The following is a 27608-nucleotide window of genomic DNA, read 5'->3' on the forward strand; positions in this document are numbered from 1 at the left end:
CTGGTCGAGGGAGCTCACCACGTAGTAGTAACATGTGGCATCCGAGGTTATCTGCTGAATGTGGAATTGGGCTTCTGCTTGCTGGAACCATAGGTGAGGTTGCAGCTTCCAGAGGCTTGGCAGTTTTAATGAAACTACATGAACAGATGCAGCGTCGTTCATCTCCGGTCCAAATATCGTTTGGGCCATCGGGGTCACCAATTGTAGCGGTGTGCTACACACAGCACTGAAATAACGACACGTAGTCGGTGAGCTGCATTTGCAAAGAGGTTTATTCAAACTTCACGGCCTCGCTTTAAAGCCTTCCTGTTCCTGCCCTCCCCGGGTGGGAATGCCATAGAGGGCGCATATTCACAGTCCCGTCCCGCGCGCGGGCTTTTCCCCTTGCTGGTGAAGCAGGTTTGGCGCCCTCTTTGGGACCGGCCTCAATGCCGGCACGCGCCACTTTGTGAGCTGGTTCGAGTGTGCTGGGAAGTGGGTCGCCACAGTTCCTTTTTAAATTGACTTTTTTTTTGCATTTCCCACATTGCTACCTTTCACCTTGCACTGACTCCCTCATTATTTAATCACTTTCATTTTTTACCCCCCTGTAAACTTTGTTCTTGCGACCCAAGTTCAGTTCTGACAACAGGTGCTGTATGTTTGGAATTTGCCTGTTCTCCAGTATATCTGGGTACTCTGGTTTTCCTCCCACATCCCAAAAGTGTGTGGGTTGGTAGGTTAATTGACCACTATAAATTATTACAAGTCTGTAGTTAAGCAGCAGAACCTGTGGGTTATTTATTTAATTGAGGTATTGAGATAGAATAACTGGGGTTATGTGGGTGGAATCAATAACTCGTTAAGGTCTAAGACCCTGTTTTTTGCTGTATGACATTGCGACATTATGGTTTGTTACTCCACTTTCACTTGCACCCTTTCATTTTCACTTCACTTGCCCTATCACTGATATATTCCCACAACCAATTGTCTTTCAAGGATTGCATCTCTTATTCTCTTACAGTGCAAATACAAAAAGTTTACCTTTTGCAAACTGATTATGCGCTTTGTGGTCTTTCATGGTTTTTATTATGGTTATTCAAGTTATTGAGAATCCCCACAAGAAAATGAATCTCAGGCTTGTATATTAATGACATTTATGTACTTTAATAATAAATTTACTTTGAAATTTGAAGAAGGTGCTTTTGAAAACTGAAAATTCTGAAGGTAGATAAGTCACCTGGACCAGATGGACTACACTCCAAGGTTCTAAAAGTGGTAATAAAGAGATTGTGGATGCATTAGTAATGATTTTTCCAAGAATCATTAGATTCTGGAATGGTTCCGGGGGAATGGAATATTGCAAATGTCACTCCAAGAAGGGAGGAAAGCAGAAGAAAGGAAATTGAGGCCAGTTCGCCTGACCTTATTGGTTGAAAAGATGTTGGAGTCTATTAGGTTTTTTTTACAGGGTATTTGGAGGCACATGACAAAAGAGGCTAAAGTCAGCAAGAGTTTGTTAAGCAAAATCTTGCCTGACAAATTGGTTGGAATTCTTCGAGGAATTAACAGGCAGGGTTGACAAAGGGAAGTTAGTGTATGCTATTTATTTGAATTATCAGAAGTTCTTTGACAAGGTTCCACACATGAGGCTGCTGAACAGGATAAGAGTTCATGGTATTACTAGAAAGATACTAGCATGGATAGAAGATTGGTTGACTGGCAGGAGGCAAAGAATGGGAATAAAGGGGCTTTTCCTGGTTGGATTTCAGTGGTGTTCCGCAGAAGTCTGTGTTAGGGCAGCTTTTTTCACATAGTATGTCAGTGATTTGGATGAAGGAATTAATGGCTGTGTTGCCAAGTTTGTGGACGTTATGAAGATGGGTGTAGGGGAAGATGGTGCAGAGGAAAGCAGGGTGTCTGCAGAAAGAATTAGATTGGAAGAATAGGTAAAGCAGTGGCAGACTGAATATAGTGTAGGGAAATGCACAGTCATGCACTTCGGTAAAAAGAGTAAAGGTATGGACGATTTTCTACATAAAATTTGAGGAAGGCAAATGCAATTTTAGAATTTATTTCAAAAGCACAGAATGCAAAAGCAAGGATGTAATCCTGAGGCTTTATAAGGCTTTGTTCACATTGCCCTTGGGGTATTGTAAGCAGTTTTGCGCCCAGGGTTGTCATGGTAGGAGATTTTAATTTCCCAAATATTGATTGGTGTCTCCTAACAGCAAGGGGTTTTAGATGTGGTGGAGTTTGTTAGGTGTGTTCAGGAAGGTTTCCTGACACAATATTTAGGTAAGCCTACAAGACAAGAGGCTGTACTTGATTTGCTATTGGGAAATGAACCTGGTCAGGTGTCAGGTCTCTCAGTGGGAGAGCATTTTGGAGATGGTGATCACAATTCTATTTCCTTTACCATAGCATTGAAGAGGGATAGGAACAGACAAGTTAGGAAAGCGTTTAATTGGAGTAATGGCAAATGTGAGGCTATCAGGCAGGAACTTGGAAGCATAAATTGGGAACAAATGTTCTCAGTGAAATGTACGGAAGAAATGTGGCAAATGTTCAGGAGATATTTGTGTAATGTTCTGTATAGGTATGTTCCAGTGAGGCAGGGAAAGGATGGTAGGGTATAAGAACTGTGGTGTACAAATGCTGATAAAAATCTAGTGAAAAAAAGAAAAGCTTACAAAAGGTTAAAAAAAACTAGATTATGATAGAGATCTAGAAGATTATAAGGCTAGCAAGAAGGAGCTTAAGAATGAAATTAGGAGAGCCAGAAGGGACAATGAGAAGGCCTTGGCGAGCAGGATTAAGGAAAACCCCAAGGCATTCTACAAGTATGTGAAGGGCAAGAGGATAAGACACAAGAGCATAGGACCAATCAAGTATGACAGTGGAAAAGAGTGTATGGAACTGGAGGAGATAGCAGAGGTACTTAATGAATACTTTGCTTCAGTATTCACTACGGAAAAGGATCTTGGCATTTGGAGGGATGACTTCTCAAGATTGAGAAGCTTGAGTATATAGACATTAAGAAGGGATATGCTGGAGCTTTTGGAAAGCGTCAAGTTGGATAAGTCTCCGGGACCGGACCGGACAATACAAAGATTGGTATTTTGTTGTGTTGAAGTCTGGCAAAGGATACACTGTATATTGATCAGTTGCAGATATTATGGAGAAATAGTAGATGGAATTTAACAAGGCTAAATGTGAAGTGTTGCACTTTGGAAATTTGTTGGCCACAAATCAGTGAATTTGAATGAATCAAGGACAGTGGAGGTAGACAAACCAATTGGTGTTGATTTTGCCATGCGATTGAGAAGGAATGGAGGCTGCCATTTAGTGAAGCTGCTTTGTATCCTTCATTTTTATAACTGGTCTTGGTCGGCTGAACTAATTTGTTAGAGACAATGATGCTCCAGCTAATCTGCTGGACTAGAGATTATTTCCAAATAAGAAGTTATTTGTGACGAACACAGACAGAATGCTGGAGGATCTCAGCAAGCCAGGCAGCATCTATGGGAAAGAATGAAATGTTTCAGGCCAAGACTCTTCATCAGGTCACTTGCTTGGATTACCAGTATCTGCAGATTTTCTCCCGTTAGTTATTTGTGAGGTGTTCCTTGGTATTAAACCTGCATATTGTATCTGAATAGTGGACTCTGTGTCTGTCTTGAATGATTCAATGGTTACTGGTTTGGTAACAGATTTACAACAAAGAGCCATAAGGTGTTTGCAGGTGTTACTTGCAAAATGGATGCTGGCTTTGACCAGGCACAATAAGGTTGTGACAGAGGTCAGTCAGATAGCCTTGAGCCAATGAGTAAAATGCAACACTGGAACTGATAAATGTTTGCAGCAACTCTGGAGACGAACCATTGAAGTTTGCTGAAGTAAATAATCCCATGTCAGACACGTGGAGATTAGTTCAGGAACATCTGGCCAGCGTAGACTCCTTTCCCAGGTATTACCATTTCTATTATTTGACTGTTTATAGAGGGTCAGGGAAACTTAGGTGTGCCCAAAGGAGTTCAGTTGTGTAAATTCACATAATTTTTAGTTCAGGCAATAAAGTTACTTGTCAGTAAATACAGATTTTCTCTGTGCCTAACTGACCATTATTACTAAGAGGTAATCCTCATAACAAGTTCATATGTAAAGGGAGAGTAGATTGTTAATGGTAAGGCTTTAACTGTATTGAGATGCAGAGGGCTTTTGGAATCCAAACACATAGCCCTCTTAAAGTAGTTCCACAGTTGATAGAGTAGTAAGTTAAGCAAATGGCATGCTTGCGTTTATTAGTCGAGCAACAGAATTCATGAATCTGAAAGTTATATTGCAGCTTTATAAAACTCTGGTTAGGCAATATCTGGAGCATTGCATTCAGTTTTGTACACTCCATTATAGGAAGGATGTTGAGACTTTGGAAAAGATGCAGAGGAGATTTACCAGGATGCTGCCTAGATTAGAAAGCATGTGCAATGATGCGAGGTTGGATAAACTTGGGCTCTTTTCTCTGGCGCAGCAGAGGCTGAGGAGAGTTATGATAGCTGTTTTATAAGATTGAGGAATAGATAAACAGTCAGCATCGCTGGAGTAAATACTTCCTCCTCTGTTATCTATATACAGTACATGACCTTACTGATGCTTTGCCTCACATCCATAGACTGTAGGTCCATCTCCTGAGTAAATACAGATGTAAAAAAAATCTATTCTTCCCCATCTTTCAGCTCCATGTATAAATGCAGACTCTGATCTTCCAGAGGAAAATTTTTGTGCCTTGCTATCCATTTGCTCTTAATATATCTGTACGAGCCCTTGATATTCTCGTTCCTCTTGTATGCTAGAGAAAACTCATGGCTTCTTTTAGCCCTCCTGTTTTACTTCTTAATTGATCTCTTACATTTATTATACTCAGTCATTTGCTCCTTCCTATACCCGCATTGCAACTTCTTAACCAGGGCCTCAATATCTCGCAAAAACCAAGGTTCCCTAAACCTGTTATAAGACCATAAGACATACATAAGTATTCATCCAGCTTGGAAGCTTTCACAATGGATTTAATTTGGCTTTTTTTTTAAGACCGATCAACAGAAAAAGACTTTTGTGTCAAAGAGAAAAACAGATCTCTTCAAGTGATCCAAATTAATAACAAATATAAAAACACAAAACAATTAATTGCCCAAGTATTCATCCCCTTAAATTTGAATCAGCAAATCATCACTGGTGCAGCCAAGGAGTTTCATTTGATTGTAGTAAAAATATACCTGTATCTGGAAGGTTCAGCTGCTGGTGAGTCAGAATTCTGGCAAAAATTACACCATGAAGACAACATTCCAACCAACTCCATGAAAAAGTTATTGAAAAGCACAGGTCAGGAGATGGATACGAAAAAAATTCCAAATCACTGAATATCCCTTGGAATACAGTTAAGTCAATCATCAAAAAATGGAAAAAATATGGCACAACTGTAAATCTGCGTATAACAGGCCGTCCTCAAAAACAGTGACTGTGCAAGAAGAGGACTAGTGAGGGTGGCCACTAAAAGACCCATGACAACTCTGGAGGAGTTAAAGCTTCAGTGGCTGAAATGGGAGAGTCTGCACATATAACAACTGTCGCCCGGGTGCTTCATCAGTCGCAGCTTTACGGGAGAGTGACAAAGAAAAGGTCACTGTTGGGGAAAAAAACCCCACATGAAATCTCAGCTAGAGTTTGCCAGAAGGCACACAGGAGACTCTAAAGTCAGCTAGAAGGTTCTATGGTCTGATGAATCCAAAATTGAGCTTTTTGGCTATCAGACTAAACACTATGCTTGCCGTAAGCCAAACTGCACACCATCAAAAACACGCACCATCCCTACTGTGAAGCATGGGGGTGGTTGCATCAGACTGTGAAGATGCTTCACTGCAGCAGACTCTGGAAGCTTGTGAAGGTAGAAGGTAAAATGAATGCAGCAAAGTACAGGGAAATCCTGGAGGAAAACCTCTTGCAGACTGCAAGTGAACTGTGATATGGGAGAAGATTTATTTTTCAGGAAGACAACGACCCCAAACATAATGCCAAAGCTATACAGGAATGTCTTAAAAACAACTAAGTTAAAGTGGTGGTGGGGCCAAGTCCAGACCTCAATCCAATTGAGAATTGGTGGCTGGACTTAAGGACTGTTCACTCACAATTGCCATGCAATCTGACAGAGCTTGAGCAGTTTTGTAAAGAAGAATGCAGAAAAATTAGTGCCCAGACCTGCAAAGCTGATGGAGACCTGTCCACACAGACTTAAGACTAACTGGCACCAAAGGTGCAACTACTTCTGCAATCAATTATTTTGTTTTATACTTTGAATTAATTTACATCACTTTGTAGAGATCTGTTTCCACTTTGACATGAAAGTCTTTTTCTGTTGATCACTAAAAAAAAAACATGCCAAATTAAATCCGCTGTGATTCAATGTTGTAAAACAATAAAACATGAACGCTTGGGGGGAGGGGGGCGGTGGAATACGATAGGAGCAGAATTAGGCCATTTGGCCCATCAGGTCAGCTCTCTATTCCCTCATGGTTGAACTATTATCCCTCTCAAACATATTCTTCTACCTTCTTCCCATAACGTTTGGCACCCTGACTAATCGAGAATCTATTGAACTCGGCCTTGAGAATATCCAATGACTTGGCCTGCTCAAGCATGTGGGCAATTAATTCCACAAATTCACTACCCCCTGATAAAAGAACTTTCTCATCATATCTGTTCTAAATGGTGGCTGTGCCTCCGGTCAAGAATCTCCCACTATAGGAAATATTCTCTCCACATATACTTTATCTAGCTGTTTCATAATTCTATAGGTTTCCAATAGGATCCCCTGACCCCATATTCTTCTAAACTCCAGTGAGTACAGGCCTTCAAGCCATCAAATGCTCCTCATATATTAACCCTTCTTGCAAACCACCTCTGGACCTCTCCAATATCATAGAAAACATGGAAAAACTACAGAACAATACAGGCCCTTCAGCCCACAATGCTGTACCAAACATGTACTTACTTTAGAAATTACCTAGGGTTACTCATAGCCCTCTATTTTTCAAAGCTCCAATAACCTTTCCAGGAGTCTCTTAAAAGACCCTATCATATCTGCCTCCACTACTGTTGCTGGCAGCCTATTCCATGCATTTACCACGCTCTGCATAAAAAAAAATTACCCTGACATCTCATCTGTACCTACTTCCAAACACCGTGCCCTCTTGTGCAAGCCATTTTATCCCTGGGGAAAAAGCCTCTGACTAACCATACAATCAATGCCTCTCAACATCTTATACAGCTCTATCAGGTCACCTCTCATCCTCCACCACTCCAAGGAGGAAAGACCAAGTTCACTCAACCTATTCTCATAAGGCATGCTTCTCAATCTAGGCAACATCCTTATAAATCTCCTCTGCACCCTTTCTATAGTTTCCACATTCTTCCTGTAGTGAGGTGACCATAACTGAGCACAGTACTCCAAGTGGGGTCTGACGAAGGTCCTATATACCTGTAACATTACCTCTCGGCTCTTAAACTCAATCCCACGGTTGATGAAGGCTAATGCACCGTATGCCTTCTTAACCACAGAGTCAACCTGCACAGCAGCTTTGAGTGTCCTATGGTCTCAGATCCCAAGATCCCTCTGATCCTTCACACTGCCATGAATCTTACCATTAAAACTATATTCTGCCATCATATTTGTTCTACCAAAATGAACCACTTCACACTTATCTGGTTCTACCCCTCCCTTGTTACCCACTTGCTCTTGATGTATGTATAGAATATATTGGGATTCTCTATAATCCTACTTGCCAAGGATTTCTTCTGGCTCCTCCTAACTTTTCTAATTCCCTTGAGTTCTTTTCAGTCCTTGTAATCATCAATGGCCCTGTTTGATTTTAGCATCTAAACTTTAGATACTGTTCATATTTTTAATTTTTAACAATTCACCAGCTTTCTTATCAAGGTTCCCTTACCTTGTCATCCATATCTCCTTCTTACTGGAACATACCTGTCCTATACTCTGTGCAATTTGTCTTTAAATACTCTGCACATGTCAGATGTGGACTTGTCTAAAAACAGTTGTTCCTCATTTGTTTCTCCTTTGTTCTTGCCTAATAATCTTGTAATTTTCCCAGCTTCAATTTAATACACGTCTACAAAGTACATTCTTGTCCTTCTCAATTGGTGCCTTAAAACCTAAAAGTGTTGTAATCACTGTTGTCCCACTGAAAGGTCAGTCACCTGGCCATGTTCATCACTCAACATCAGGTCCTGTATGGTCCCTCCTCTTAGCTGACTATCTAAAGAGTCATTTAAGAAAACACTCCTGAATGCACTGAACTGATTTTTTTTTGCCCATTTCTACTAAGAAGATCCCAGTCTATGTTCTGGAAGCTGAAGATGCTTCTACAACAATGCTTTTGTTTTACACCTCTCCCTAATCTGCCTGCATATCTGTTCTCAATGTTCCAGTAGCTGTTGGAGAGATCGTTTAGTATAATCCCATCAGAGTGCTTGCACCTTTCTTATTTTTGAGTTCTACTTGTATAGACTCAGTCTATGATTAATCGTTCATCAATTTGCCAAGTTGAATATAATCATTGCCTCTTCATTGAAGGTAAATTTATAGGCCATAGTTATCAGTAAGCATAGCTTTTATAAAATAAATATTATTAGTAGAGAATGTGAAATACAAAGATTATTTGGGGGTTGCAAAAGTGAAGTTTGTGGGGGGGATGGTGAATGGATTTAGTGTGTGGATTGTCATATTTTTAAAATGCATAAGAATAGCAATAATCTAGTTGTAAACTTATTAAGCTTGTGTACATGGTCCTAGAAAAGGGTAATATAAAATTAACAACTTTAAAGGATAAGGGGAAATTACAGGAATTCTTTGTCTTTGCCTATCTCTCGGGTAATGCAAAGTAATTAGTCTGAAGTTAGATACTGGTCAAAGCACTAAGTATAATTACAAATAGCAGTTCTATGTAAATCTTTACAGTATAAGTGTAATTAGGTTGTGAAAATGGGCACTGATTTTTAGGAATAAAACTGAGAGATTAGTTCTTACTGAAGAATATGCAAAGTTGCATGTTTAAAGAGAGCTGAGACCAAATTTAAATTAAGTGCAAAATATATTTCCCTGTTAATTATAAAACTTTATGGGATTATATATTTGGGTACAGAAATTAAAGCAAATCCTGTATATTTTTAAGTTGGTATATGTAATAAGTTATGACCACAAGTTTGTCTTTTATTTGCATTGGTAAGATATATTTTTGTTCTGAGTTTGAAGATTGAACTTTTGATTTCTTTTTCATACTTAAAATTCTGAAGAGAAAAATTTGCTTCTACGACTCAACTGTTGCTACAGATACATTTATGTTTTGGAAGAAATGCTTTTTATGCTATTTTTGAAAAGAAGCATGGTCATCTGCAGAAACTCCTTTAAAAGATGAGTTACCAATGTATGATTTTTTTTGTCAACTTTGGTTAACTTACTCTAATGACTTCTTTTACAGACAAATTTCAACACAGTTCTAACCAGGGAAAAAATAAAGAAAGAACAAATTATAAATGAGCTGACTGACAAATTAAATAAGCTAACTCAACAACAGGAAAAGGATAGAGGTAAGCTGGATCACATCAGATAACAAAATTGCAGGCCTTTAAATGTTGCCGAGTGACAAAACAGACTTAATTTTACTGACACAAGATCCTGCAGATGCTGGAAATCCAGATGAACACATGCAAGATGCTGGAGGAATTCACCAGGTCAGGCAGCATCTATGGAAATTAATAAGCAGTTGATGTTTCAGGACGAAACACTTACTGGAATAGAAGTGGGAAGGTGCCAGATCAAGAAAGTGGGGGAGGTCAAGCTGGAAGGTGATGGATGAAACCAGGTAGGTGATGAAAGGGGATAAGGTAAGGAGCTGGAAAATGAGTTCAAAAGGCAAAGGAATGGAGGAGAAGGAACCTAATAGAAGAGAGTGGATCATGGGAGAAAGGGAAGAAGGAGGGACACCAAGGGGAGATGAGAAGAGTAGCCAGAGTGGGGAAATGGAAGGTGGGGGGGGAATTATTAGAGGTTGGAGAAATTGACATTCATGCCATCAGGTTGGAGGCTACCTAGACAGAATGTGTGGTGTTCCTCCTCCAACCTGAGAGTAGCCTCATCGTAGCGGAAGAGGAGATCATGTGTCAGAACAGGAATGAGAATAGGAATTGAAATGATTAAACACCAGGAGATTCTGCATTTTTGTGTATGGAGCTGAGGTGCTCAACAAAGAAGCGGCCCCTCCGCCCCCCATCCCAATTTAGAGGAAGCCATACTAGGAGCACCACATACAGTAGATGATCCCAGCAGGTGAAGTGTTGCCTCACCTGGAAGGAATGTTTGGGGCTGTGAATGGAGGTAAGGAAGGAAGTGTATGAGCAGGTGTAAGGGCAGGCACCCTTAAAATCACTTGTCCATTTCTGACCCTTTTATTCATTGCTGTCTCCATCACTGAGGCATGCTGTCCACCAATATCTTTTATGAATATACCAATTCCCAAGGCTAATGGCTATACCTCTTCCCACCTTGTCTCCTGTAAAAATACCATTCACTTTTCTCATTCCTTCATTTCTACCACATCTGTTCCCAGGATAAGGCTTTCCTTTCCAGGAGTCGAAGGGGACCTCCTTCAAAGAATGGAGTTTGTCTTCCTCCCCTGTTAATGCTACCCTCACCCATGTTTCCTTCATTTTCTGGATATCCTCACTCACCCATCCTCCCACTGTCTCCTCCTCCCCACTCCCATCCTCCCCACTAGCAGGGATAGAGTTTCTCTTGTCCTGCTTGACCAACCAATGAGCCTCAACAACCACAACTTCATTCTCCACAGCTTCTGCCATTTTCAATTTCCTAGCATCAAGCACAGCTTTACATCCCTCCTTCACTCTCCATTTTCTGCAGGCATCACTCTGTGATTCCCTTGTCCATTTATCCCTCCCTACTAACCTTCACCCTGGCACATATCCTTGCAAGCATCAAAAATGCTACACATGTCCATTCACCACCTCCCTCACCTTCATTCAGGTTCTCCCACTGTAGCCTCATCTATATTGGTGAGACACGACGTACATTGAGGGACTGCTTTGTTGAGCACCTCAGCTCCATCCGTAAAAATCACAATTTCCCAGTGGCCAATCATTTCAATTCCTATCCCCATTCCAGTTCCAAAATGCCGGTACATAGCCTGCAATCCTGATGGCACGAACTTTGATTTCTTCAACTTCCAGTATTTTTTTCCCCCTCCCCCTTTCTCTTCTCTTCATTTTTCCACTCTGGCCTCTAACCTCTTCTTACCTGCTTATCACCTCCCCCGGTGCCACCCCGTCCCTTTCTCCCATGATCCACTCTCTTCCATCAGATTCCTTTCTTCTAACCCTTTGCCTTTCCACTTGTCTCCTAGCTCTACTTTATCTCACTCAACCATCCACCTGGCTTCACCTATCAGCTTTTCGCTTATCCTCCTTCACCTCTCCCCCACCACCTTATTCTGGTATCTTCCCCTTCCTTCCCAGCCCTGAAAAAGAGCCTCAACCCAAGACGCTGATTGTTTATTCATTTCCATAGATGCGGCCTGACTGCTGAGTTCCTTCTGTACTTTGAGTGTGTTGCTCTGTAAATTCAATGATCCAAACTTCTGTATCTGAAGACCCAATACAAGATTTATAAAGGACTGTTGAATCTGAATGTGACACAACAATCTATAAATGAAAAATATGTTGAATTAGCAATCTGGCTTGATTAGTACTTTGTATAGCTATGCCCTTTGTTCATTCATTTGAAACAAACTCTGGAACAAAAGATCCAGAAATTGTAAATTTCATATTGTTAGATATATATTTCAGTACTTTGATGTAAATCAATAAACTGAAATGTATCAATGCATCCTGCACACACTTCAAATCAATGTGCCAAATATCTTAAGAATGCTGTTGGAATTTAGAGGTGGAAGCAACCCTTGGATTTGTAAACCTGTATTCTCGCAGAATAAACATGATTTTGGCACTGTTTGCTTTGAGAGTCCAATTGCTACATTTTAATCAAACTTTTTAATTGTCTTTTTCTTTTCACCTTGGTTACCAATTAGTATTCAGGGGAATAAATTTGACTTTTAGTGACTTAAGAGCCTACCCCCCTGTTATTCATTCATTGCCTGCAATGTACAAAGAGAAATCTGCTGCTTGCTTAATTTACCTTATGGGTAGAGCCTGATTAGTAAGTTGCATCCAGTTTTGGGATTCTTGAAGGGATATTCATAAATAGGGTTATAAATTGAATGATTTTAATTATTTGATTTATTTTATGTTTCATAAACATCCAAATATAATGCTATTGTCTGCACACTTTCATTTAATAAAATAGCCATGGTGCTAAAACTGACTGATTTTAACAATATTAGCCATTTAACTGTTCTCTGGCTTCCATCTGGGTACAGGTATTAGTTTTAACCAACATTTCAATGACAAATGATGCCATCTTCATCAGAGATCCCTGATGAAAATGCTAGAGCTTGCCATTGCAACCTCAGTTAAAATCAATACCTGTACCCATCTGGAAGCCCGAGATGAGTTTATTCGTCATTTACGTCGGGAATGCATACGATCCTTTTTCAATATAAGCCATTTTATAATTATAACAGTTTAAAGTTACATTAACTGCCATATTCAAATATTTTTTGTTATTTGGAATGTCCTGCATAAACTATTTTTTTTAGTTTTGATAGAAACCCTCTCTGCAGACAGAGCAACTTTATTACAAGAAAAGAAAAAGCTTGATGAAGAATTCAGCCGCATACGAAGTAATGTACTAGTGTGCTCTGGCTTTTCATCACCTGGACCACCTGGTGAAGAGATCGCTACTACTTCTGGGTCTGATGTTCCATTTGATTCGGAAAGGTTAGCATCTGTTACTACGGTTGGGGATGATGGAAGAATTGACTCTGCAATGGAGGCAAGCACCATGACTGTACAGTAAGTAGTCATCAGAAAACCAGCTATCTTGGATTCTTGACCTCATAACCTTAATAGGTTATGATCTTGATCTTTATTGCAAACCGGCAGTGTACTTCCTCTGTAACGTTACACTTTATTCTGCATTGTCATTGTTTTACCTTGTTTTCCTCAATGCACTGTGTAATGATTAGATCTGTATGAACAGTTTGCATGTCAACTTTTTCACTGTATTTTGGTACATGTGACAATAATAAACCAATACTAATTCCAAACATTTTTTCATCTAATGTGGAGATTACTGCTACAAATTCCTCTACTTATAATTAAAATAGAGAACTAATTTTTATGATTTACAGGAGTTGAATTACTTCTCCATAATAGGGGAATACTCACCCAGGCATAAACTCATAAGCAAGAGTCTCCAAACAAATACAAACATTTGTAATTTGCTTACTCATAAAGTGATATTTAGTGTTTTAAGATCTAATTATGTCATATTCTTAATGTTTTAGTTCAGGTATATGGTAGCTCCTGAGAAAATAAAACCTTTGAAAAGATTCTTGATAGTAATTTTCCATTATTCAATTCCATTTGTTAAAAAGGATTTATCTTGCTCAGCCAACTACCTGTTAATGTTCATTACCATAAGTGTCCCTTGGTATATTGTACCATCAGTGTGTCTTTTGTCTGAGTGCTCTGGTTTCCTCCCACAGTCCAAAGACATCTGGTTAATAGGTTAATTGCTCACTGTAAATTGTTCTGTGATTAGGCACATGTTAAATAGGTAGGTTGCTGGGCATGCACTTGTTGGACTAGAAGGATCTGTAATGCGTTGCATCTCTAAATAAATAAATACTACTCAGAAGAACCTCTATCACCTCCAGTAACTGTAAAGCTCTTTGAGTGTGTAAAGGAATCATGATAACTTCGAGTTTTCAGAGGAATTTGTATTTCAGGTACTTAGAATTCTTATATACTCGGTTACACTGAATAATGTACTCTTTAGTTCCTAGTTCAGATTAAGAAACTTTCATGAATTTTCTTGTCCTCTTAAAGGTGAGAAGTTTGGGGATGGTCAACAGGTGGAACAAATTACTTTTAACAGGATCTGAATAAGCTTCTAGAAACATTTAAAGTTCTGCCAGTAGCTGAGAATAGTCTCTTCATCTTGGTCATAAATTAAAATTGTGACTAACTGAAGACCCTGTACTTTATCCCTATTGTACAACAATAATAATATTTCACCTTAGAACAGCATATTTATTCACTGATTTTCTGTTCTTTAACCAACCTTCTGTCCATGCTAACTTCAATCCCATAAACATTGCATAGGATACCATATTAATGATTATTATTCAAATGTCTTTTGAAAAGCTATTCATTACCGTAGATGCTGCTTGGTTTGCTGAGTTCCTCCAGCATTTTGTGTGTTGCTCCAGATTTCCAGAATTTACAGACTCGTGTTTACTATTACATTTACTGATTTCATTCCCCTCCCACCATCTACCCCGCTGCTTGTATCAAAAAGCTTTTAAGTAATTACAAAATGTTTGATAAAATAGTATTATTTTGTAGGAGTACTGTCACTCATATAATTCTGCAGGCAAATATGTTAGGCTAACCAGTCTGCTATAGGCTCTTGTTTCTTTCCTTTTCAAAGTGCAGTGTCATGTTTTGTACCTTTCATTTCAGCATTGAAAATAATAGAAACATAGAAAACCTACAGCACAATACAGGCCCTTTGGCCCACAATGCTGTGTCGAACATGTACTTACTTTAGAAATTGCATAGGGTTACCCATAGCCCTCTATTTTTCTAAGCTCCATGTACCTATCCAGGAGTCTCTTAAAAGACCATTTTTAAGCCAATATATTTGGATACATCATCTCCTGCTATAGTTTTTTTTCCTATTTTTGTTTCTCTAATTGACTTTATTCATTGATGCACTATTACTCTCCATTGATAAACTTTATTTTTTCTACTTACTGGTTATAATGAAGCAGGCTGCTAAATGAGTTTATTTCTTTTTTACTCTTTGTTTTAAATCTATACTTTTGTTTTACCCACCTGAGCCTTGTTCCCCTCCAAGAGGACCAAAACCTTGTAGGGTTTGGAGGCTTGCATGCCTCAATGACCTGGAAAACTATGTTGCTTTGGGTCTTGGCAGGCCAAACAGATGAAAAGGTAGTGACCGGATTAAAAGTGGTCCACTGGTCCTCCAGGTTCGGGGGTTCAGCTCAGGGCTAACATCCCTGACTGGTAAAACAAAATTGTTACAGAAACAGCGATGAACAATCTTTCTGCATCTGAGTGCGATGGTATTCCCGAGTCTTCAGCTGGGACTTGCATGACTGACATTAGTAAAAACTGAGAGGAAGCTACTGACGCAATGAAGCCCTGAGTACCACCAGAGCTTCATTGCTGCCCTAAACGGCTGCAGCATAACAGGCAGGAAGGAGGAGTCTTGATCCAATTTCTTTTCATCCTTGCTTACTGGATTTTTTCACACCCTCTTTCCCCTTCCATTGCTACACTTACCCCTAGTTTATGATTCTTAACATTGTTAATGAGAGGGTAGATGTACCAATGTTTATGGGATTAAAGGGTTCTGCAGCTATCTCTAAATTTGTATGTATGGCAGTGGTTTGTGGAGCTCCTTAAAATTTGTTCGTTCAGAGAACACAAATATTTATACTTTTTCAATACCCTAATTATCACTTTAATTTATTCCAGTGAAACCATCCACATGTCTGAGGAAAAACATCGGATTATGATTTTAGAAAGAGTAAGTACATGTTTGTATCTTAAAAAAATATGAAGTTCACTGGGGAGATACTTAATCCATTATATATGAATGACTTGGGTCTTGCATGTATGGCATACAATTAAGGCACTGAACAAAGTACAATTCAAACAATTTGTCCTCGGTGTTCAGTTGACTTGTGTGCCAACATAGGATATTTGTCTTAGAGTCATGTGGTTTTGATTTTAAATCTTGCTTCTCTTGAGCCTGTCACCTTTGAACGTATTGCAGTACTGAGAACATGCTAGCAAGTGCCACCTTTAAAATGAGAGAATAACTCCTACCAATTTACTTGTATGTACATAATGCTATTTATGATTCAAATACTATTTTCCCTGTGCCCAGGTTAATCATTCAACCTCAATCAGCAAAGACAAATTTATTGAGCATGTATTTTATTTACGTGTATGCAGTTTGACTCTTTGATTTGCTTGCAATTGGTGTCTCCAAAATTATATTCGTGTACTGCTGCAGGAGCTTAGAGGGCACAAAACTTTGAAATCTGGGTTTCTGTTAATTTTCTGACCCTTCGAGCTGTTGTTTCTAATGCTAGATGATTGGAAGACATTAATAAATAAAGCATTGATGTTAAAATAGGTATTTTCCAGACTTGCTGATGCTTAAATATTGGTTAAAGGAGCAAATGTATTTTTTTTTAAAAATCAAAGGACTGGGGTGTCTAATTTTGAAGCACTAGATTGCTGTGCACATATTTGGGTTGCATAACTTGGCCATATATGTTCATAGTATTTTGTTTATAAGTCAACTTGAAGAGCTTTGGAGTTTCCAAAGAGCATAAAGTACCACACAAATAAAAGATTAATTCTTTCAGCTACCCCTGTTGTGTCAGAGTAGAATGCAAAACTATAAAGTTTTGGTACATGCCTATCCTAAATTAGTTCTAACATAAAGGTAATAGGAAAGGTTCTAACCTTCCCTTTAGGGCCAGTATTAAAATTTAAAACAAATTATGTCTAGCATCTTCGAAGATTACCATGACAAGGTGATATGTATCCCAGGTTCTTAAAAGAAAGAAGGGAGGAAAGAGTGCAGAGTCTGTTTGTCATTTTCCTGTTCATTTTGATTGTAAGTATGGTACTGTAATTAAATTGCTCTTGGGATTTTTGAATCATACTTTTACGCATTATCTGCATAAACATATGCACTTAATGTAATATACATGGAATTTTAAAATATATTAATGACACATTGAATACATTCTTACAAAGCTTGCTTAGTGTTTTATGTATTTAAGAGTATTTCAATTTGGTTACAGTATTTAAAAAAAATACAAAATATTCCTGTACTGAACTATTATTTGGAAGGACTACACAAAAAAAAGCCTTAATTATATAAGAATGCATCTGTCATCATAATTTAGCCTTGGTTGTTAAGAAAAATAAATGGCTACAATGAGGAATATGAAAAATAAAGAACATTTTGATATTCTCCACTACTGTTTTGCCAGTCAGAAGTAACATTCGAAATTACATATTTGCTGGTCCTTTCACCTCAAGGATCGGTTTATTCATTCACTAGATACATGGGTGCTGGCAAGAATTTATTACTGATTTTTAATTTCTCAGAGAAAGAAACCTTGTTGAATTCTTGTAATGTGTATAATCAAAACTTCTTCACAAACCTGTTTGAAGCTAAGCTAAGGATTGTGATCTGGCAGAGATGAAAAGGTAGCTGTGAGAAAACCTTGAAAAATCCCAGTGCATGGCATTCATATTATGCTGATGCTAAAATCCATAAATGTTAGATAGTAAAAAGGGGTAAGGGTTGGGTTGATTAAACAGACTTATTTACTTGTTTTTTTTGCATTGGTGCATTGCCAACAAAGGTGGCAATCATTCATCCATTATTAATCTTCAATTTGGTGCTTTGAACTTCTACAATGTGCCTAATGTCACAACAGGTCAACAGCAAATGCCATTTCACTGGCACTTCACTCAACCCTGGAACATCTGGACAGTGAAGTTATAAGATATATTAGAATGCTCTTCATTGACTACAGCTCTGCGTTCAACATCACCATCCACTCGAAATTAATTAATAAGCTCCAAAACCTAGGCCTCAATACCCCTTTGTGCAATTGGATTCTCTCTTTCCTCACTTACATACATCAGTCAGCTCTGATTAGCAACATCTCTGCCATCACTATCAGCACAAATACAGCACAAAGATGTGTGTTTAGCCCTTTGCTGTACTCTTTATACTTATAACCGTGAGGCTAAGTACAGCTTTAATGCCATATTTAGGTTTGCTAATGACACCACTGTTATTAGCTGAATCAAAGCTGGCAACTAATCAGCATATAAGAGGCAGATTGGAAATCTAGCTGAATGGTGCTGCCACAACAACAACCTTTCACAACATCAGCAAAACTAAAGGGCTGGTTATTGACAACAGAAGGAGGAAACCACAGGTCATGAGCCAGTCCTCATCAGAGGTGGAGAGGTTCAACAACTTTAAATTCATCAGTGTTATTACTTCTGAGGATCTGTTCTGGGTCCAGCACATGCCATTAGAAAGAAGATTTGGCACGTCATCTGAAACGTTGATGAACTTTGATAGATGCCAGATGGAAAGTATATTGACTGGTTGCAAAAGCCTGCAAAAAAATTATGTATTCGGCCCAGTCCACCACAGGTAAAGCTCTTCCCACCATTGACCACAACTACAAAGAATGCTGCAGGAAAGCAGTATCTATTATCAAGGGCTCCCACCATCTAGGTCATGCTCTCTTGCTGCTGCTGTCAGAAAGGAAGTACAGGAGTCTTGGGTCCCACACCACTAGAATCAGGAACAGTTATTACCCCTTCACCATCAGGCTCCTGTACCGGAATGGATAACCATACTCGCTCCATCACTGATCTGACTCCACAACCTTATGGACCCACTTTCAAGGACTCTACAACTCATGCATTCAATATTTATTTATTATTGTTTCTTATTTGCACAATTTGTTGCCTTTTGCACATTGGTTGTTCATGTTTGTATGCAATTTTTCATTGATTCCATTGTATTTCGTAGTATTTATTGTAAATGTCCACAAAAAAATGAATCTCAGTGTAGTATGTGGTGACATAAGTACCTTAATAATAAATTTACTTTGAAGTTTCTGTAATTCCTGTTTATAATTTTGCCCATTGGGTCCACAAATCCTTCTCGTATATCTGAGCGTATTTGTTCTAAAGCCAACATCTTTCCAGTAAGATATGGTTCTCAGAAGTTCTTTTAAACCTCTTTTTGCATTGTCTGCCAGAGGTTTTCATAACTAGCATAACTTCTGCTCAATACAAAGTATACTGACTGTGTGGTCTTTATGCACCATTTAAAAGCAACCTGGATCTGTTGGGACTTGTCTGCAGAGTGGGAGATTACGGAGTGATAATCCAGGACCACACTCCAGACAATCCAAGAGACTGGAAACCTCATAGAGAAGACTTTTATTGAGGTGATGACACCCATAGTGCAGGCTTCAGATGGTAAATGGGTGACCACCAGAGAAGTAAGGGAAGTTAGCACCCTTTAGTCCCCCGTGACCAATCCCCTCAGCAACAAGTTTACTGCTGGAGGAGATGATCTGACAGGGCACAGAAGGAGTAGCCAGGCCAGTAGCATCATGGCTGGCTTTGCGACTCAGGAGAGAAGGATAAAGTCAGGTAGAATGATGGTGATAGGAGACTCGATAGTTAGTTAGACAGACAGCAAGAGATTCTTTGACCGCGAAAGAGATGCCAGAATGGTGTGATGACTCCCAGGTCCCAGGGTCAAGGATGTCTCAGAGCAGCTGCAGAATATACTCGAGGAAGGGTCATGGTGCACATTGGCACAATGCTATAACTAGAAAGGGGAAAGAAACCCTGTGCAGCACTATATGGATTTGGGGAAGGGGATAAAGAGGATAACCTCTTGTAATCTAAGGATTACTCCCAGTGCCACATCCTGGTCAGGATAGGAATAGGATAATGCTACAGATGAATGAGTGTCTGAGGACCTGGTAAAGGATGCAGAGCTTCTGATTTCTGGATCATTGGGATCTATTCTAGGGAAGGTATGACCTGTACAAAATGAACAGGTTACATCTGAAACTGAGGGGCACCTCAGTTTGCAGGCAAGTTTGCTATATTAGTTGGGGGATGGGAACTGCAGTGATGAGCAGTTTGCATAAAAGTAGATGCAATGTGCAGTGAGACTGTGAGGAAGGACACGTAGAAGATTGGACAGATTTTCAGTCAGTGCCGTAAGTTAAAGCGTGATGGAGGGCCAAAATTAAAAAGGGTGATGAATACACAATTGAAGGTATTATATTTGAATGCATGCAGTATATGCAATAAGGTAGATGATATTGTAACCCAGTTAGAGATTGGCAGGTATGACTTGGGCATCACTGAGTCATGGCTGAAAGAAGATCATAGTTGGGACCATAACATCCAAGAATACAACTTAGATCGAAACAATAGGCAGGTAGGCAGAGGGGATAGGTTAGATCTGTTGGTAACAAAATGAAATCAGATCTTTGGAAGGAGGTGACATGTAGAATCCTTGTGGGTAGAGTTGAACCTCCAGCGTAACAAGAGCCTGATGGGAGTTAGGTACAGGCTTCCAAGCAGTAGCCAGGCTGTTGGCTACAATTTATAATGGGAGATAGAAAAGGCATGTAGAATGGACAATGTTGCGATAATAATAAGGGATTTCATTATGCAAATAGATTGATGACAATCTTATTAGTACTGGACCACGAGAGAAAATTTGAATGCTGACTATAAGGTTGCTTTGCAATGGTTCTGAATTGGATATTGTGTAATGACCCAGATCTGATTAGGAAGCTTAGATAAAAGAACCAGTGATCATATGATAGAGTACACCCTGCAGTTTGAGAGTGGGAAGCTGGAGTCAGATGTATCAGTATTACATTGCTGGCATGAAAAAGGAGTTGGCCAAAATTGATTGGAAGGGGACACTAACAGCGATGACAGCTGAATAGCAATGGCTGCCATTTCTGAGGGAAATTCGGAAGGCGCAGGATACGTACATTACAAAGATGAAGAAGTACTATAAAGGGAGGATGAGGCAACTGTAGCTAACAAGGGAAGTCAAAGACAGTATGAAAGGAAAAAAAGGAGTTAATAATGTAGCAGAGATTAGCATGAAGGTAAAGGATTGAGAAACTTTGTAAAAACCAACAGAAGGCAACTGAAGAAGCAATAAAAAAAAAGCAAAGAAGAAATATGAAGGTAAGCTAGCCAATAATGTATAAGGGGATAACAAAAGTTTTTTCAGATATGAGAAGCAAAAGAGAGGTGAGAGTGGATACTGGACAGAGTTGGAATATAATGTCAGAAAACCCTAATGCACTTTGACAGAGGGTGGTGAATTTGTGGAATTCTTAAGGCAAAGGTTAATAGGTTCTTGATTTATCTGGGTGTTAAAGGTTATGGGGAGAAGGCAGGAGAATAAGCTTCAGAGGGATGATAAATCTGCCATAATGGAATGGCGGAGCAGACTTAATGGGCCAAATGGCCTAATTCTGCTCCTAGGTCTCATGATAAGAAGCATAAGACAAGAGACTTTTTCCCTGGGCAGAACTATAACTTTAATGTGCTGGGAGGAAGGCATTGGGGGAGGGGATGTTAGTGGCACATAGTTTTTTTTACACAGTGTGGTAGGTGTGTAGAGCACACTGCCAGGGGAGTGGTAGATGCAGCTACATTAGGGAATTTAAGTGACTCTTGGACAGACATTAGAAAATGGAGGGTTATGTGGGAAGCAAGGGTTAGAACTTTGAGTATATAAAGGGATCGGCACAACAATATGGGCCAAAGGGCCTGTACTGTTTCATGTTTTTCTCCACTTCACTGTCAATGAAATACTTTGATATTTGCATTGTGGTGGTGTTATAACTTTCCTGTTCACGGAGTCCTTGTATAGTGTTAGTTACGCAGGGCATAACATCAGACCCATGTGAAGTATGTAGAAAAATTAGGATATCAATTATGATTTTTCTTAGTAACAAAGACAATAGTGATACTTTATTTTAACATGCTATAGATCCCACAAAGAGAAAGCTAAGTAGTTTAAGTGTTTAGAAGAGAAAAGTTCCTTTGATCAACTTTATCCCTCAATAAACTTGATCTGACAGTCACCTTGAACTTCTTCACAAATTTGCTGTCATGTTTGGTTGTATCATACTTAATAATTTGTTAGCTCTCATCTGTGTCCAGGAATGCTCTGACAAATTTTATGATTCTTCAACAGGTAGTGAAAGGACAAAGATGAAAAATTATTAATAACAATTAAAATTAATGTTTATCTATAAACATTTTTGGTTCTACTTGGTGACATTTTATCTATTCTCTCTAGTACTTTTCTCTTGGCAGCTGGTTGAATAACAATTCATTTTGCATTTTAATAGTGCTATGAATTTAAACATTAGATTGTTTTTTTTATTTTGCTTGCTTGTAGACATTACAAATGAAAGAAGAGGAGAATAAACGATTAAATCAAAGATTGGTATGTATTCTGCTTTTGCCACAAAGCAAATGAACTTTATTTGGTTCATATTATTACAGTTGGAATAATAATCTTACAGAAACTTATCTTAATTCTCATACTGTTAAAGCTTGGAGAGAATGAAGGAATTGGTGGAAAATATAGTGGCAATATCCAGTTTCAAATACTATATTTCACTTTAGGAAATGCAGGGTTCTGTGCAATGCTAAAATAGTGAAATGGTAAAAATGTTTTTCTTGTGTTATCTTAAGCAATGTTTGTTTTCCAAGCAAACGGAATGTCTTGTGCATTTTGAAGAGAATTTTAGCTTGAATATCTTAAATTCGCATGTTTTCAGTTTAGAGGGAATACAGAAAACTTGCACTTATTAATCATTTTTTTAAATGTTTCTGCGATTTCATCCTTTTCACAATCATTTGGCTTCAAATCATCGTTAAATATAGACAAAGATTAATAAATTATAGAGAAAAGTCCATTTTGGAAAATGTTTATTTTTTTAAAATCTCTTAGTGGATTTCATGTGGCACTTGGTGAAGTGTTGTAATACAATGTTTATTCAAACTGCAGAATTCTGAATATTCAAGATTAGTCAATGTACATTAGTAAATAATTATTTTGATATTGCTAGTATTGCTGACAAAGCTTTCAGAGCAAGGAAATCAGCAAGAATATGCTGTTGTTGTAATGTATCAGTAGTTTATGTACTTTAATTTTAAAGATCAAAAGAAAATAACATTTATAATAATAGTAACCCAAAGGCTTTAACTTTCATTGAGGTGTTCTTAATTTTGTTAGCCATTTTTGCTGGTTTATTTTGAGCAAGGAATAATATCAATATTAACTGCATCTTCTTAACTGGAGACATAATAATAAATATTTGAAGAATATTTGTATGGAACTTGGAAATAATTAACAATTGAAGTTTCTATTTCTCATCTAAGGTGTTGATTTCAAAATGCATGCATGTATCTGCAGGAATTATTTTGCTTGTACAGAAGTTCATTATCCTTGTGTTGCCTTTAGTTTGGAATATTGGCCGGTGGGGGGGGGGGGGGGGAATGCTTTCAAAAGTGAAAGTTGAAATGCTGTCTCTGTGGAATGCATGGTTGATAGTCCAGTTTGTTCATTTAAGGAATATTGCATGCTTTATTATTTTTTTTCTGCAAATGGTTTAAATTTCTCTTGAGTAGCATTTTGATATTTTTTAAATTTAAAATTACCACGATCTAGTGTCTTCCTGGTGTATATGATGATTAAACTCTTCTTGGGCTTCCAGCTGGGTTAAGGTATCAATCTTAACCGACATTTCAATGACAAACTCTGCCATCTTCATCAAGGAGCACAGGATGCGTAACTGTTTGCGTTTCCCGGAGTAGCAGAACATTTGCAATGGCCATACAATTGACTTTGGCACAAGACCACTGTGCCACGCCAGTGGCTTTTGAGACTGCCTGATGGAGGAATCTATTGAAATAAAACTGGAAGAAAAGAATTTTAACAAAGACAAAGGTCTTGCTCCAAATAAGAACAAGAATTTGATTGTAAACAAGGTGGGACAGTGGAAACCTGTTTGGATGAGGACTAACCAATTAGGAGGGACAGAAGACGGTATAAATACCACCGGACTGGGCATGACCAGGCATTATCCCTGATGAAGCTGGCAGAGTTTGTCATCGAAACATCGGTTAAAATTGTATCTGTACCCAGTTGGAAGCCTGAGAAGAGTTTATTTGTTAAAATTACCAGTGTCCTTGTTTCCATGAGGAGTAGCTATTTATTTATTTATTTATTTATTTGCTTAATTGTGTGTGTGTGTGTCTCCTAATAAATAACTCGATGTTGAACTAGAATTTGTGACTAACAGTGCATGGTCTTTGTGATTTGAGCCAGTGCATCATATTGCTTGTTGTAGCTGTTACAATGTTGTATGCACAAAATGGAACATGTAAAGTAATTCTGGCAGTATTCAATTTTATTGTGGACTGGACTGAACTGAAAGTATTTGAAAAGAGCATGTATTATTATTTGAAAATATTTTCATCCATGTTTGCAAAAACTAAGATTTTGATTTTAAACTCCACTTCGTAAATGTTTGTGTTGTAATAATATGAAAGCAGAAAGCTTTGCATAAAACTCTCAAGATAAGGTGGCAAAAATTGATTGTGTGTCAACACCTTGAGTTTGCATTCATTAGCAGCACAGTCATGCTTATGTCAGATTCAAAATTCATTTGTGTAATAATCCTCTGGTATTTTTATGTTGTACTTAGTTCAAAACAAGGGAAATAAAGATAATGGGCAAGAACCTTTTACTGTGAAGTTATAGGGTTGGTAGCTCAACCCTATCAGAAAGATATCCCAGAACTTTTACCCATAGTTCTTAGTACTGTTTGTCCAGAACTCAAATAGCTGTGAACTTGCAAAGATTGGATCTATAAAATAGCTTATCCTCAACCTATTAGCTTAAGGAATTGTTCCACACATGATTGATCAAAATAATTCTAAAAGGGACCTTAAGGCATGGTTGCTGAGAGATCCTGTAAAATAGTAATGCCCTATTTCTTCCTCCATCACCACATCCTCCCAAAAAATATATCATCAGAAGCAAGCTGTGGTAGATTTACACTTTCTCCCTCTATTACCATTTACGCTGCTGTTTTTCACCAGGTTACCTCCAGCTGTTTTGCTGACGTGCCAGCAAATTCAATGAGTGCAAAATAAATCCCATGGACATTTAAATGTAAAAAGAGAGCTGCAAAAGTGAGAGGAATCTGACCTCTATAGTAGTGAAAAAGAAACAAGCGTTTTTGGAGAGTGGAATTTAACATGTGCAAAAGACACTGATTATACTTTAAAACTAAATGTACTTTGCAACTTACAATTCAAGTTGTTATAGTTTCTATAATTTTTATCTGGTTATTTTCTTATTTTGCTAATGACTCAGAATGAATTTTTTGCCTATTAGTGGAAATGCTGCAATTCAAAGTGCTCTGTACAACTTTATTAAGCATTTAATGCTGCATGCAACACTCAAGTTTTCTTGATCTACCAAACAAGGGTCTTTCTATAAAACTTATTGTATATTAAGTTCAGTTGTGCTTTAGTTTTTCTTCGTACTTATTTTCAACTATATATGTAGTGCAATCAGCTACCAACCAAAATCTTCTGATCCAATGACATTAAATTTAGAGAAATGTGTATCAGATTTTGTGATTTGTTAACTGTTTTATTATTACTTTTATAAAATATTTGAACCCTTCTTTGGCTAATTGTTTGGCTTTGATTTTTCAGATGTCTCAGAGCTTGTCCTCAGTTTCTTCCAGACATTCTGACAAAATAGCCATTCGAGAGTAAGTATATTTTGGCAAAAAAAAAGAGAAACTGCTTCATTATTGATTGGAATGTTTAGTTTCTATAAAACAAATTTATTTATAGGCTAACTTTGGGGTTGAGGGAGGGAACAATTTAAAAGTAAATAGACCCTAACTTATAATGTATTTAATGAGAGCGCATCACTTAAGTATCCAGCTTAATAGCATTCCATGATTTCTGGATGAGTTACTGGTATAAAGCATCTCAAGATGTGGGAACCTTGAACAGCAGTTTGTAGTTATTTTTTTGGGAATGCATTTATTTGATTGTATGAAGACTGGAAATACCTAACCTGGTTTAATAAATTTACACAAAAAAGATTACCGTAGATGTCGGATTATAAGCCGCTACTTTTTCCCCACATTTTGAACAGCTTTGAACACTGCGGCCTTTACTACGGTGCGGCTAATGCATGGTTTTTTTTCATGCCGCCAAAAACATTTTGCCTCGTAACAGTAGACCAATAAAATTGATGAGTAGTTCACAGAGGTCCAATGAAATTGTACGATAAATCAAGCGCACTTTCACAATTAAATTATTGTAAATCAATCATTTGTACTCACCCTCATCAACATGGAAAACACTCGAAGAAAAGCATTGTGCTGCCTTTATGGCAGTTATTTAGTTTATAATATTTTCGCTTAGTAATTCATTTGTTAGTAATTTCTAAGTTAGAAGTGTTTTAACTATATTTGTTTTCTGTACTACATCCCGGGATGCTATGACGTCACACCCGGTTTCGCCGCGTCTTGTGGGAAATACCTGTTTGCGATAAACGGGAAGGCGGGGGGCGAGCGGCATTGGATCTGAGCGAACGCTGCTTTTAAGTTAAAGGCGATCAATAACTTTTCCTGGTAGGCTGCAGTATATATATTTTTTACCAGTCGTTAGGAGATATTGGAATGTTGTTCAGTAAAAAAGTATACGCAACATATATTTAAAAGTAGCCGCGTTACAGGCACGGTTCGAAAAAAAGCATTTGCAATATGTATTTGTTTATGTTACCATATGGATTTAATTAAAAGTTAAAAAATCCTCACGTGTAATATCTTTCTGTGTAAATATCTCATATTACAACGTGGGACACCTGTGGCCGAAAATCCGGTGCGGCCTGTACAAGTATAAAATTGATTTTCTTTCTAAAATTAGAGCCAGCGGCTTTTAATCAGGTGCGCTCTGTAGTGCGAAATCTACGGTATAGTAATTTCAACTGTATCATATGGGTTTTTGATTTGTTTGTAGGAATAAAAGCATAATTGATTTTTCTTTTCCCAATTTACGTTCTAATTATTGAAGCAATTGAGCAGCTTTGCTTTTTTTTTTAAAACCACCCTACCCCATTTTTAAAAGTGTTTATTTTTCTACTAAAAACGTTTGTGATTTTTAAGAACGTTATCATCTAATTGTACCAGTCTTTCAACAAAATTATGTATTAGTCTTTCAGCTTTGATCCAGGTTACCAGAGCACATTGCATGTTGTAAGCATAATAATGTGACAAAAACTTCGATTTCTAATGTTACTAAGAAGTTGTTGCAGTCACCAGCTAAAATTTATGTTTTGGACTTTTACTCTTCTCCATACATGGTGTCTGGTTTGTGGAGTTCCTCCAGCATTGTTGCTTGGATTTCCAGCATCTGCAGTTTTTCTCTTGCTTGTGTCTGTATTTAGTAATTCTATTTTTGTAACCTTTCTAAATTTATTTAAAGCTGTGCTACACTCAAATAGTAAGTGCCCTCACAAGCCCCAACCAGGAATTCAAGTTCCAGTACCATCTGTCATTTGAATTTGCATGTGATTTAATTGAGCTAGTTTGATCAGTTCTCAGTTCAACCACCAGATGGAGTGTTTCATTCCAGGCAAGACCAGGGTGTAATTTGCAAGCAAGACTTGTGTTGTA

The 27608-nt window shown here is 38.1% G+C and overlaps 1 protein-coding gene across 4 annotated transcripts in view; it reads left to right on the plus strand.

Annotated features, from left to right (window-relative positions):
* The window catches only part of rb1cc1 (RB1-inducible coiled-coil 1), a 193999-nt gene that overhangs the window by 128757 nt on the left and 37634 nt on the right, over window positions 1-27608 (plus strand). For 3 of the 4 annotated variants that reach the window (XM_073042482.1, XM_073042490.1, XM_073042508.1), the window contains 5 exons: window positions 9528-9636; window positions 12777-13032; window positions 15748-15799; window positions 22292-22339; window positions 25630-25688. In XM_073042482.1, the coding sequence (XP_072898583.1) occupies window positions 9528-9636; window positions 12777-13032; window positions 15748-15799; window positions 22292-22339; window positions 25630-25688 (524 nt within the window). The remainder of the gene's footprint in view (window positions 1-9527; window positions 9637-12776; window positions 13033-15747; window positions 15800-22291; window positions 22340-25629; window positions 25689-27608) is intronic. The other variant, XM_073042499.1, reaches the window with a different exon arrangement.

The sequence above is a fragment of the Hemitrygon akajei genome, chromosome 1, assembly GCF_048418815.1.
Source record: "Hemitrygon akajei chromosome 1, sHemAka1.3, whole genome shotgun sequence".
Taxonomy (NCBI): Eukaryota; Metazoa; Chordata; class Chondrichthyes; order Myliobatiformes; family Dasyatidae; genus Hemitrygon; species Hemitrygon akajei.